The 13,236-nt window shown below is 48.9% G+C and overlaps 1 protein-coding gene across 6 annotated transcripts; it reads left to right on the top strand.

Annotated features, from left to right (window-relative positions):
- Positions 1-1,538: 1,538 nt before the first annotated feature.
- Positions 1,539-12,882, top strand: Atxn1l (ataxin 1-like). 6 transcript variants are annotated; one of them, XM_011248439.3, is made up of 4 exons: positions 1,539-1,702; positions 3,808-3,873; positions 3,970-4,028; positions 5,555-12,878. In XM_011248439.3, exon 4 carries the CDS (start codon positions 5,705-5,707, stop codon positions 7,766-7,768), a length of 2,064 nt encoding a protein of 687 aa, XP_011246741.1. In that variant the 5' UTR covers positions 1,539-1,702; positions 3,808-3,873; positions 3,970-4,028; positions 5,555-5,704; the 3' UTR covers positions 7,769-12,878. The 6 variants fall into 6 exon arrangements, with proteins under 6 accessions (XP_011246741.1, XP_030099530.1, NP_001074399.1 ...); NM_001080930.2 differs by having other exon boundaries at positions 1,553-1,702; positions 5,591-12,882; NM_001368350.1 differs by having other exon boundaries at positions 1,553-1,702; positions 5,588-12,882.
- The last annotated feature ends 354 nt before the right edge of the window (positions 12,883-13,236 follow it).

Raw genomic sequence — 13,236 nt, 5'->3', positions numbered from 1 at the left:
AGCAAGAGAGCAAGAAGCAAGAGAGCAAGAAGCAAGAGAGCAAGAAGCAAGAGAAAGAGAAAACGAAACCCCGTCCCTCTTCAGGAGCATTCTCCTTCGCCTCGGACGTGTCACTCCCTGATTGGCTGCAGCCCATCGGCCGAGTTGACGTCACGGGGAAGGCAGAGCACAAGTAGTCATAAGATACCCTTGGCACATGCGCAGATTATTTGTTTACCACTTAGAACACAGCTGTCAGCGCCATCTTGTAACGGCGAATGTGGGCGCGGCTCCCAACACTTCTGTTTTCTCTCTCTCTCTCTCTCTCTCTCTTTTATATAAAACACGCATAATCACTTTTTCTGTATAAATGTAATCTGAACACAAGACCAACTATTGGCCAAATGTGGGGCTTGCCTGCTGTGGTGGTTTGAATGAGAAACTTCGATATAGGCTTAGATGTTTAACTCTTGGTGGCCAGTTAGTGGCACTATTAAGGTATGTATGGCCTTGTTAGAGTCCCTATGTCACTAGGGACCTGGCTTTGAGGCTCAGAGCCACAGGCAATTCCAGGTTCAGTCTCTCTGCTTTGTGCTTCTAAGTTCTAGATGTGACCCCCTCCTCTCTGCTCCAGCCTCTATGGCTGCTGCTCCCTGCCAAGCTTTCCCACCACAATGGACTCCTAACCCTCTCAAATGGAACCACAAACTCAAATCCTTCTGGCAGTTGCCTTGATTGTGTCTTATCCCAGCAACAGAAAAGAAACGAATGCACCAGTGATACCATCAACTTGAGAGATAGAGGCAGGACGGTTAAGAGTTCAAGTTCACCCTAAACTACACAGTGAGTTCAAAACCACTCTGAGCTACTTGTGACCCTGTCTCAAAAACAAATGAACAAATAAGAAAAAAAAAATCCTCCCCCTCCAATCAGCAACCTAAATCAGCCATTCATTTTTGTGTCTGCTTAAGCCAATCAAACTTTCATTCAAGTATTTAGTATGAACTGGCATTATATGGGTGACAATATTCCAAACCAGTAGCCAAGCCCTGTATTCACTAAGCCAACCTGCTTTCCACTGTAGTAAGAATCCCGTCCTTATTGCTCACCCACTCCCAGGTCTTCAGTACTTTTTCATCTTTTTCTAGGTCCTGCACAGGCACACTTTTTTTTTTTTTTTTTTTTTTTTTTGGCTGCCTCAGGCTATTTCTAACTTTACAAGGCTCTTGACCCTTGAAAAGGTCTGGGCCCAGCTCTCTCTCACCCTGACCCTACAATGACCCTTCCATCTTTCTACTCCAGTAAATTCTGGGGCATCATAAACAAGGCCCCAGGGATCTCCACTATCTGGACTTCTAGTGACAGCTTGTGAAAACTTCTCCAGGGAATCCAGGTCTGGGAGCTTTTTAAGGAAACATCACCTACTCCCTGGACCCATTCAGTGGGACAGGCGTTCATTTTCCCACCAAAGGGGGGCGCTGGGTACGATGGGCAGGCGGCCAGTTTCCTCCTGTGTAAGTAGGCGGCGCTCCCAGGCCAGGGTGACGTCATCTCTCCGCGTCGGGGGGGGGGCGGGATGCGCTCAACGCCATCTCCGGGCGCCCGGCTTGGGGGGGTGCCCGCTGGGTGTGGGGCGGCTCCGGGGCCGGGGATGGCGGCGGCCGCGGTGGCGGCGGCTCCGGGACGAGCGGGAGGAGTCCTGGGAGCTCCGTGAGATGGGCCGGTGAGTGTCGCCTGGAGCGGTGGCCGCTGGGATGGCCTGAGGCCAAGCAGGCCTGGGTTCGGAGCTCTAGTGGAAGGGCCCCCCTAGAAGCCCGTTGCCTCACCCCGGCCGCGGGCCCCCTAAACAGCGGGCAGAGCGAGCGAAAGAGGCCGTGCCTAGCCCCTCTAGATGCTGCTTTCCCGCCTGGCCCAGAAGGCGGCCTCAGGCCCTGATGCCCCGACGGGGTTGTCCCCGCGGGTCAGGATGTCCGAGTTCTCAGGGCGGGAAGGGGCCCCAAACAAGGAAGCGTCGCCAGCGGGGCCTGGCCTCACCTCCACGTCCGACCCCCTACCCCGACTAACCCTAAACGTAGACTCCCCCAGTTCAGGCCTGTACCCCTGTCGGAACAAGGATCATCAAAAGCCATCATCCCTGGTGTCTCTCCCTTTTTGCTGCTCCCTTTTTGTGGGGCGCACCTCTCCCTCAGTGAATTTGGGTCCCCCTCGGTGTGCAGTCTCTTGATTCCATTCCCTGCATGAAGAGGAGCTGCCTTCTCGGCTAGGTTGGCAGGTCTCTGGAATAGTTCCGTTGCCCCTTAGCTCAGGGCCACAAGTTGTGTCATTTCCCATGAGAAATTCTCCAAAGCTGCACCCTACACCCACACCCGGTTTCAGATTTTGAAGTGTTTTGCCTTGTGGGAACCTGGTGGGCAGGCTGAGCTTTCTTTTTGCCTCTTTCCGTCCTTTCATTATTTTGTGTTTGCTAACTCCTCGGTGACCCATAGACGGATTTTCCTTAGCTTTTTTTTTTTTTTTAGCTACAGAGGGCAAGCATCATTTTGGGGGATTAAGAAAATGAAAGAAAGCTGAGTGCTTTCAATTAAACGTTTGATGAAGAATGAGTGCGTGACTTGTACCCACTTGGTGATTTATTTGTGGCATTAGGAATCTGTTTTTCCACATTTCCATCTTTCGTGTACCCTTGAACCATGCCTATCTTAAGTAAACGTTGCCTTCAGTTGGATCGAGCTTGCAATATTCTGACTTTGACAGAACAGGTTCCTCGGTACTAGTCAATACTGCTAATCCAGTTGTTAGGACTTCGTTGGCCCCGGTTTTGGTTTTGGTTGTTTTCTTTTGAGAGGGTCTTATGGAGCTCAGGCTGACTTCTGACTTGCTAAATAATCGAATGTAGTTGGTGAGTACCTTGAACTCACGATCCTCTTCTTTCTACCTCAAAGGTAGTAAGATTACAAAGTGTCCACTCCCATTTCCAATCTGTGAGGTGCTAGAGATGTAACCTCGGGCTGGATGCATGCTAGGCAGGCACTTTACCAACTGAGCTGCATCCGGAGCCTTGAAAGGCCATGTTCTTTAATTATTGATGTTTCTGGCAAGTGTGGATTCAGATATTGGTAGCTTAGTAATAGTTTTGTTCCCCTTTGTTAGCTTCATAGAATCAAAATGGCGTTTTCATTTTCTTTCACATTTCATTCAGTACTTAGTGTAAAGTCACGTATAAAATTGTGTGTGTGCGCGCGCACATACACACACACAGGAGCCCTTTTACTTTTACTCAGAAAATCTGTTAATATAGCTTTCACTTTGAGTAACTCCCCCTTGACCTCTTTCTCTGCCCCAGAAACATAAATAATTGTTCCTTTTCCTCTAGTGACAGCTTTCTTATTTGAATAATCTCTACATCTGTGTGTTCATGGGCCACTAATAAAGCAGAAACTCCCAGCTTCTCATTGCTCACATGCAGGCAGTATGAAGTCTCTCATCTTTATTTGTGCATTTAAGCAAAATTTGGACTGGAAATGAGCTTGCTCATTGGGGAGTGGGGTAGAGAATGAAGAATGAAGGATGGTAAAGAAACCACTGAAATCAACACATAGAAATTTCTTTCCAGGGATGTCTTACAAAAATGAAAGCATAAAGATTTTTTTCATTCTTGTTTTTTTTGTTTTTTGTTGTTGTTTTGGTCTTGTGTGTGACGGCCAGAGGCCAGCTTTTAGGAGTCCCTGCAGCTTAGGTCCCAGGAAGGGAACAGGTCTGGGCAGCAAGTGCATTTACCTACTGAGCCATCTCATTAGCCCTGGATTGTTTTTTTTTTTTTTCCTTCAGTTTCCTGGGCACTCGGGTATACGTGCTGTTACCACTGGGTTGAGAATGAAGCAAGAACTTAGGGAGGTCAGTGGTTTTTGGTGGCTTTGGAATTGCCTTTCAGGATGGCCCGGGGAAGGTGAGAGCTCTGCCTCCAGCTGACATCAGCCTTGTGTCTTCTAGGCTCCCAAACCAGAGGGGAGGACACGTACTGCAGCTGCTCAGCCCCACCAGACGCGCAGGTAATAGAGGCACTGTGGAGGCCTTGTTTCAGGAAAAAACAAAACAAAAAACCGTGGCACGTGACAGTGGAAAAACAGAATTCAGCCTGATTGGAAAAATTATTGCCAAAGTTCATATGCATTGAAGTGTTCATACAAAAAAGATGCTTTCTGATTTTTTTTAACCACCACCACCAAAAAAAAAAAAAAAAAAAAAACCAACACCCCAGGTTCTCATGTAGCCCAGGCTGGCCTCTATCTAATTCATTGTCTAACTAAGGGTGACCTCAAATTTCTAAACTCTTCTCTCAAGTGCCAGGACTATGTGCATGCACTATCATTGGGGTTCTAAAAAGATGCTTTTTGACAGTGGATAAAAGTGATTACAGAGCTGGGCAGTGGTGGCACACGCCTTTGATCCCAGCACTTGGGAGGCAAAGGCAGGCAGATTTCTGAGTTTGAGGCCAGCCAGGGCTACACAGAGAAACCCTGTCTCGAAACAAACAAACAAACAAACAAACAAACAAACAAAAAAAGTGATTATAAAAGCTGGGTGTGTTAGCACATGCCATTGATCCCAGCACTTGGGAGGCAGAGGCAGGAGGATGTCTACATTTGAAGCCAGCCTGGTTTCTAGAGTGACAGTTCCAGGACGGCCAGGGCTACACAGAAAAACCCTGTCTGAAAAAAAACAAACAAAAAACAAAAAAAGAAAAGGAAAAAAGGAGAGGTATAGAAAGTGACACTAAGGAAGGGAGAGAAGTAAACGTCCAAGTATGGAGACAGGGAATAGAATTGTGTGACTTAATACTCAGAGCAGAGCCACACTGGACAGGGAGGGAGGCACTGGCAGAAGAAACAAGAACAAAGAAGGCAAATGGAAGGTGATCAGTAAGAAGAAAGAAGTCTTTTAGACTAGAGGTCAGAGAGGGTGGAGGAGAAGCAAGCTCTAGAGCAAACTACCACAGTCACTCTTCTCACGGGGTCAAAGCTGGAATGTCAAGTTTCCTGGAACAACAACAAAAACACTCCAATTTATAATATGCTTAGGGAACAAGGTTTACAAACCTCAGCACTTAGTAACATGAATTCAGCCAGTCTTCGGTTGGATGGAGCAGGTGAGGTCATAACCCAAATTAAGCTGGGGAAAGGAAGCACGAATGAGATCATGCATTCAGGGAAAGAAGATGGCATGCTAGACTTTGATAGCAGAAGGAGACATTTAGGAAAGGGTCTGCAGCAAAGACTCATGCTCCCAGCTATGCTTCAGGGAGGAGACTGAGAAGAGGTAAGGGCCTCAGGAAAAGCATGACTAACCCAGCAGGTGGCCAGGAAGAGATGCTTCAGCCCTGGGCTCACTTAGGTTTCTTGGCTGTGCATCCTTGTAGCTCTTCCTGGTTTTCCTGCCTCTTGTCTTCCTGTGGTGGGCTGCTGGGTGAACAGGCAGCCTCGTCCTCTCTCCTCTCGCCCCTCAGTTGTGTGCTGCTCTCCTTAGGTCTTTGCTCCTGGGTGTAAGTCTTCATACTTTGTTTGACTTGATTCCCTAGGTTACTCTTCTCTGCCTCTGGTTTATTCCCTAGCAGATGTGGGCACCACAACCAGCAGCAGAGCGGGGTGCAGGGGAACCACAGAGAAGTCACTTCTGATGCCCGAAGGAGCGCGTAAACTCCATCCAGGCTCCGGGAACACAAAGCAATATGAAACCTGTTCATGAGCGGAGTCAGGAATGCCTTCCACCAAAGAAACGAGACCTCCCTGTGACCAGCGAGGATATGGGGAGAACTACCAGCTGCTCCACAAACCACACACCCTCCAGTGACGCTTCTGAATGGTCCCGAGGGGTTGTGGTGGCTGGGCAGAGCCAGACGGGAGCCAGAGTCAGCCTCGGGGGTGATGGAACTGAGGCCATCACTGGCCTGACAGTAGATCAGTATGGCATGCTGTACAAGGTGGCTGTGCCACCTGCCACCTTCTCACCAACTGGCCTGCCATCTGTTGTGAACATGAGCCCCTTACCCCCCACATTTAATGTAGCGTCTTCACTGATTCAACATCCGGGAATCCACTATCCCCCAGTCCACTATGCTCAGCTCCCATCCACCTCACTGCAGTTTATTGGGTCTCCATACAGCCTTCCTTATGCTGTGCCACCTAATTTCCTACCCAGTCCTCTCCTCTCTCCTTCTGCCAACCTTGCCACCACTCACCTTCCACACTTTGTGCCATATGCCTCTCTCCTCGCAGAAGAAGCTACTCCCCCTCCACAGGCCGCATCCCCAGCTCAGTCATTTAACAAGTCCTCATCTGCCACCTCCCCGCCCGGCCAGTTGCCACATCACTCGAATACTCAACCACTGGATCTTGCTCCAGGCCGGATGCCCATTTATTATCAAATGTCTAGGCTACCTGCTGGATATACCTTGCATGAAACTTCAACAGCAGGTGCCAGCCCCATTCTTACTCCTCAGGAGGGCCAGTCTGCTCTGGAAGCAGCTGCTGCCAATGGACAGAGACAACGAGAGCGAAATGTAAGACGCGAAAGTGAAGCCCTTGACTCCGCCAGCAGCAAGGGTGAAAGCCAAGGACTGGTGCCGGTGGTGGAATGCATGGCGGATGGACAGTTGTTTTCAGGTTCTCAGACTCCGAGAGTGGAGGTGGCGGCGCCAGCACATCGAGGGACCCCAGACACCGACCTAGAGGTCCAGCGGGTAGTTGGCGCTTTAGCTTCTCAGGACTATCGTGTGGTGGCAGCTCAGAGGAAAGATGAGCCCAGCCCTCTTAACCTATCCCATCATAACCTTGACCATCAGGGTGAGGGACGAGGGTCTGCCAGGAATCCTACAGAACTGGTGGAGAAAAGTCAGGCCCGTGTGTTCTACCCGCAGTCCCATCAGGAACCAGTAAAACACAGACCTTTACCCAAAGCAATGGTTGTAGCCAATGGCAACCTGGTGCCCACTGGAACTGACCCTAGCCTGCTGCCTGTGGGCTCAGAGATCCTGGTGGCATCAAGTCTGGACCTGCAGGCCAGAGCCACCTTCCCAGACAAGGAGCCAACGCCACCTCCCGTTACCTCTTCCCACCTGCCCTCCCATTTCATGAAAGGCGCCATCATTCAGCTGGCTACAGGGGAGCTGAAGCGGGTAGAGGACCTCCAGACCCAGGATTTTGTGCGAAGTGCGGAAGTGAGTGGGGGGCTGAAAATTGACTCTAGCACAGTCGTGGACATTCAGGAGAGCCAGTGGCCTGGATTTGTTATGCTGCATTTCGTGGTTGGTGAACAGCAGAGCAAAGTGAGCATTGAGGTGCCCCCTGAGCACCCTTTTTTTGTATATGGCCAGGGTTGGTCCTCCTGCAGCCCTGGGCGGACTGCACAACTCTTCTCTCTGCCCTGCCATCGGCTACAGGTGGGAGATGTCTGCATCTCTATCAGTTTACAGAGCTTGAACAGTAACTCAGTATCTCAGGCCAGCTGTGCTCCCCCAGGGCAGCTGGGTACACCCCGAGAAAGGCCTGAGAGGACAGTCTTGGGGCCCAGAGACCTATGTGACAGCGAGGGGAAGAACCAGCCTTCAGGAGAGGGTTCCCGGGTGGGAGAACCCTCCCAGCCTGAGCCTGGTGCTCAGGCCTGCTGGCCAGCCCCAAGCTTCCAAAGATTCAGCATGCAAGGGGAGGAGGCACGGGCTGCGATGCTCCGTCCCTCTTTCATTCCACAGGAGGTAAAGCTGTCCATCGAAGGGCGTTCCAATGCAGGAAAATGAACCTCTTTCCCAACCCAGGACTGGGGCTTTCTCCCCAGAGGTGAGCCTCTGTGAGCATCGAGAGGATTTGCACATGCCAAGCAGAGGGTGGCTCTCTTGGCAGTGAGATTTGGGGGAAACAGACATTAAGACAGCCTCCCAAAGCAGGGTGTGTTGCTCGTGACCCCATGGCACCCTCTCAGGACACCTTTAGAGGGTGCTGAGATGGGGACTTGCAGGCTTGGAGCAAGAAAGGGTAGGAGTGCACATAGGATAAGACACATTCCAAAATCAGGGCCTCCCTGTTTTTTCCTACTCATCCCTGGCTCCTACAAGGGAAAGTGCAGGCTTTGGGAGCAGGTGGCAGAGGGAGGAAGCAAAGAAAGAGCCAAATATGATGATCACAGCTTATAGTAGCAGTAAAACTGTTTTCTTTCTTTTTTCCTGTCTCCCTCCCGTCCTTTGTGGTGGGAGGGCAGGAGGCCCAATGGTTGAAAATAAGAGGGTTCCCGCCCAGAACTCTTCTTGTGAGAGATGTGCACTTTAAAGGGTGATTTTGTTACAGATGTTTATGGTGGGGTTGGGGGTTGGGGAGCACCATGATCTACGGGACTGTGCTTGGTCCTTTGCTTCTGCCCGTTCCCATCTCACCTCACCATTCCGCTATAAGGCTTTTTAGCATTTTAGGGCCAGGAGAGAGAGAGAGAGAGAGAAGCCCCTTCGGGTTTGAAAATGAAGGACTGCCTTGCCAGGAACCCAGTCGGGACTGTGGAGAAAAGATTTGACTGATAGATGTTGGGACTTAGGCAAAGCTTTTGAAAGGCCTCTAACCTAAACTCCCACCCAGCCTGTCAGGCCCGCTTTGATATTCATTCAGTCTGTAGTAGTAACTTCAGAAAGACCTGGAGGACCTTTCCCCTAGGCACCTACACTCCTCCATTGTCTGTCTATGTTGTGCCTTAGTGCCTGCACTGCCCCTACCCTTCTGCTGCCTGACCTCTGCATGGTGTCTTGACCTGGGCCTCATGTGTAGCTGCACTGCCTTTGTCCACTAAGACCTCTAGTTTTTGGTGTAAAAGGGTCCCTGGTTTCCCTATCAGCTATAATTTTTATATTTAGAAACTCAAAATCATGTCCTCTTCCACCGGCAGCAATATAGTGGAGAAACCAGAAAGAAACTGAGCCCTAGGCTGGGCATTCCCACTGCAGTGGACCTACTCGGCTTCCTCCCACTGCAATCCATTGCCTCTCAGCATTCCGGCCTAAGTTGCGCCCTCCCAGTATCAGCTCTGAAAGTCTAGGAATAGTCTTTGTAACATCTTAGCAGATGTGTCCTTGTATGCTGGTGGATTCTTCTAGAAAGTATTTTCTATCTTGGTTGTATTTGCTGCCATCTGTCTTATTCCCACATTTCCCTACAGCCCATAGTAGTGTCAGCGTGGACTGTAGGGCCCCATTGGGTATTAGGATTTAGGCTCCCCCACCCCCACCAACTTTAAAGTGGTTGAGTAATTTTTTTGTGAAGGTTTTTTGGGATGGGGTGGGGAGGGGTTCTTTAGACTCTTGAAGGCAACTCAGGGTATTGTCCACCCAGCTATGTAGTTAGACTTCTCCCAGGGAATGAGTGTGGCATTTCCTTCATAGATAGACCTGGCCTGTCACCAGGAGTCCTACACTTCTGAAGTATGAGCAAAGCTTAAGGTGAGTCTTGTGATATCTCTTTCACTTCCTCCCCAGCTGCCAAATGGGGATAAATAATCTTACCTACCTCCTGGGGGGGGGGGAGTTCTGAGAACGAAGTCATTCTTAGTGTTCAGGTGCTAAAGGTTGTTCTCTTTGGGAACAGAGTGACAAGAAACTGGCTAGTTTGCTATAAATCCTACATTCTGTTTGATACCTTGAGAGCAGATACCTGGTCAGCGAGCTTTTAGGGGGGGGCGTTCAAAGGAAGCTGTTTAGCCTGACCGCAAGTACTGAAGTCTCTGCTTTCTGTCAGAATCAACCACCGACCTTGTGCTGCATTGGAGATCACATCCTTTCCCTGTGTTGCCCCCATTTCTCTGCTGCTTCTCTGGCTTGTTTCCTACAGCGGGGGCCTGTGGGATTGAGTCTTGAGGAATTCTCTCAGATGAGAGCCATAGGAGATGGCCTCATCTCCTGACTGTTTCATGAACAACTCATTCCTAGGTGTTATTTGCATGTGTGGGTTTCTCACAAGGCTCCCTCCCTTCCTCAGAAGGTTCATCACGGAATTTCCTGACATGCACTGTAGATGCTACAAACATGTCTACCCAGGGTACCACTGAGCTACGTCTTCCTCATGGGGCAGACGTGATTGGCTCACAGTTGAAGTCAAATCACTGCTTGGGCTGCTTGTAGCGGAATCCTTGGAAAACAGTTGTTGAGGGCCTTGACAGATCGGGCCAGCGCTGACCTCTGTGCTCTGCTTCCTTTCTTTATCCCTGTTTGTAAACACGGCGCCTCCCTTAATGTGGCACCATGCAGATGTGACTTGATTTGGCTGAGAGCTACCTTTCCTGAAGTATGCACCCTAGAAAAGAATTGTGTGCTAATGCTTGTCAGAGCTGTGGCAGTACTTAACTCTGAGGATGTAGGAGACGTGACTGGCTTTTAGAGTGAGCATTTCAGTGGTTAGCTATCAGCTTTTGAAGTCTGGGCAGTTGACAAAGACCAGCCTGGTCCTAGTTAATGGTAGAATACTCCCAAAACTTGGAGAAAGAACTGCTCTCTGAAGCTATCAGAAATACCTATGCCAGTATAGAAGGGGAACTTGGTGAAGGATGGTGCTCATCCTTATGATGATGGATAAGGGGGAGGGGTTTGGGTCCTCACACTGAGAGCTTATACCCAGTTGGAGCCCAAGAAGAGCTAGACTGACCCTGTAAACTTAGGGTTCCATTTGGTCTTAACACTATGGGCTTTGTTTGCTCTGTGCTGCTGTGCCACTGCTGTTGTCTGCTCATTGTCCTGCCTGTTGCTCATTATAGCCCCTGTCCTTCATGTGTCTGGCCATGTAGACTCTCAGGCATCCTGTCCATTTTTAACCTGTGTTCTGCCAGTATGACTGTGTAGCTCAGTCATATTGAACAGGGAGGTGGGGATGCTGTTGATGGGCTGTTAAATCGGAAAGGATGTGGCTTCAGTGCCCTCAGGAACCCTTAGGCTCCAAAAATTTGCCTGCCTTTGAGAGAACAACAAACAGGTCTTTTCTCTCTCCTTTATGGTACTTCTCAGAACAAGAGAAACTGAGTTAGGGCTTGAGTCAGCATCCCAGTGCTTTTGTCTAGCTTGGTTCTGGGGTTGAGAAAGTGAAGTTTGGCTGCAATAGCTCCTCAAGTTGGGTTTCATTTTATTTTTACCAGTGGGTATCATAGGCATTTTAAGAGAACAGAATGGTAGCATAATTTAACCCTGCACTGAGCAGGAACATTGAAGAGTTGGGTGGTCGCACTGGTGTTAGCTGAAGATGGGAAAGACTCAAGCCATTGGGGTAAAGATAACCAGATTGATCCAATTGGCCATGGGAGCTTAGGCCATAGTCTTGGAAGTGAGCAGGACAAAGACCATGTTTTAGAGATGTGATAACTTCCTAGGACTAAGTTTACTAAACTACACTGAAGCTATTATACTTTCTAGATCAGAAAAATTATACACTACAGTTGAAGAGCTGAATTCTACTATGGATGGATGTTGTGAGCCCTTGCTTGGAAGCCTTCACCGTCTAGCTTCCCCAGGGTAGGAAAGGTCTCCCACATTATGCAATAATAAAATCAGCATCTGGGTCTTTGCAGCTGTCAGTTGTTCTTTAAACTCTAGGATCCATCTTTGGACCAAAAGTCTGGTCTGGGCCTAGGATGGCATTGGCCCTCGATGCTAGAGTTGGCTGCATTCTCTCCTTACCTGCAGACTATGCACAGTTCCTGGAGCAGAGGGAGAGGTGGTGTGGCTTGCCCTGCTGAGCCTTCTCGGCAGGAATAATAGTAATAAATGCACTTTTCACACTAAAAGTTTCTTTGTTCTCCTGTTAAGCCTAGATCTTTCCCTAGTAGATTGCAAACTCAACAGTCTGTGTGATCCCAAAGCCATTCCACTGTAAATGCCTGGCAGTAAAGATGGCCCCAGACTGGGTTCCTGCCTGCAGTGTGTGTGGCGGTAGCCCATGTGCCTTTACCTAATGTCAGATTTGCAAGCGTTTCGTCTGTCTTTATGTTAGGGGGTCTTAGGAACTTCAGAGAGAGAACTGATAACTGGTTTTATGCCCACCCCCCCCCCCAGCCCTGCCAGGGACTTTGCTTGTACTTGTAAATGGTGAGGGTTGGTGAGCTGCTGGTATTGCTGAAGGCAGGGTGGACCCCTCACTTGCTTCCTAGTGCACTCGTTCAATTGGATTGGGGAGGAGACTGACTGTACTCACGGCTAACTTGAAGTATTAAAATGAGGCTGTACTCTACACACTTCCTAGTCACGCAGGATCCCTGTAGCCAAAACAGTATATGTTCCAGCTGCAGAGAGCAGACTGCTCTCAGCTTGCCTAGCACCTTAGGGGAGGGAAGATAAATGGATAGGTAATGGGGTGGAGGAAGGATGGGGATTTTGTCATCCAGGTGGCTTTAGGGTCCTAAGGAGTAGAGAATGGCACTGGGGAGGTCTGGATGGATCTGGTTTGTGTAGGAGTTCCCTGTAGATAAATTACTGGTCCCCCAACCACTATCCCCAGTATGTAATGGCTGAATTAATATGTAATCAACTGCATTGTATCTAAAGCCTTAGAACTAGTCAGGTGCTCCTCCCACCCAATACCATTTCTTACCCTCTAATCCTACCTGATCTTTAACAAAGCATTAATAATTCTAAGGATAATCTCTATTTTGTTGTGCTTTTTTGTAACTGTTTTAAATAAATCAATTTGTACTGTATATTTGTACTTTTGTGAGATCCTTTTTGCTGTTTTACCATTTTAAGTCTCTGTACTTGGCTACACAGATTGTATTTTTATTGTTAATGCTCTCTTCTTATGGATACCTGCATTTAACTTGTGGACTATGTAAACACAATATATATCAATATCTATATATCTATATATCGATCTATATAAACTACTAGCTTTTCCTTTTGGTGTTTGCGCCTTTTTCCTATCTCAGTTTGATGGGTGGCCATTGGGTGGCATCACTTGGAGTAAAGATGGTGCAGGTCATCGGTAAACTTGGCAAATGGTAGGACCTACCTGAACCATGGTCTGCTCCCCCTGTTGTGGGTTTCAGAGTCTGGGAAATCTACCGATAGACTAAGTGTGGCAGGATCAATCTCTAGGTCCATAGATGTCCTAACTGCTGGTTTATCCATGTGGCCCTTTTCTCTGGCACACTGCCACACATTGAAGTAATCCCAGCCGTAGCCGCTGCTTCTGACGTGGGTGGTGAGACACTCAAGCACATTTATTTACTGGGCACCACAACCACCCTGTGATT

This window comes from Mus musculus, chromosome 8 (genome assembly GCF_000001635.26).
Source record: "Mus musculus strain C57BL/6J chromosome 8, GRCm38.p6 C57BL/6J".
In the NCBI taxonomy this organism is placed as follows: Eukaryota; Metazoa; Chordata; class Mammalia; order Rodentia; family Muridae; genus Mus; species Mus musculus.
The sequence above is the reverse complement of the archived record's forward strand: the minus strand, read 5'-3'. Positions and strand labels throughout refer to the sequence as shown.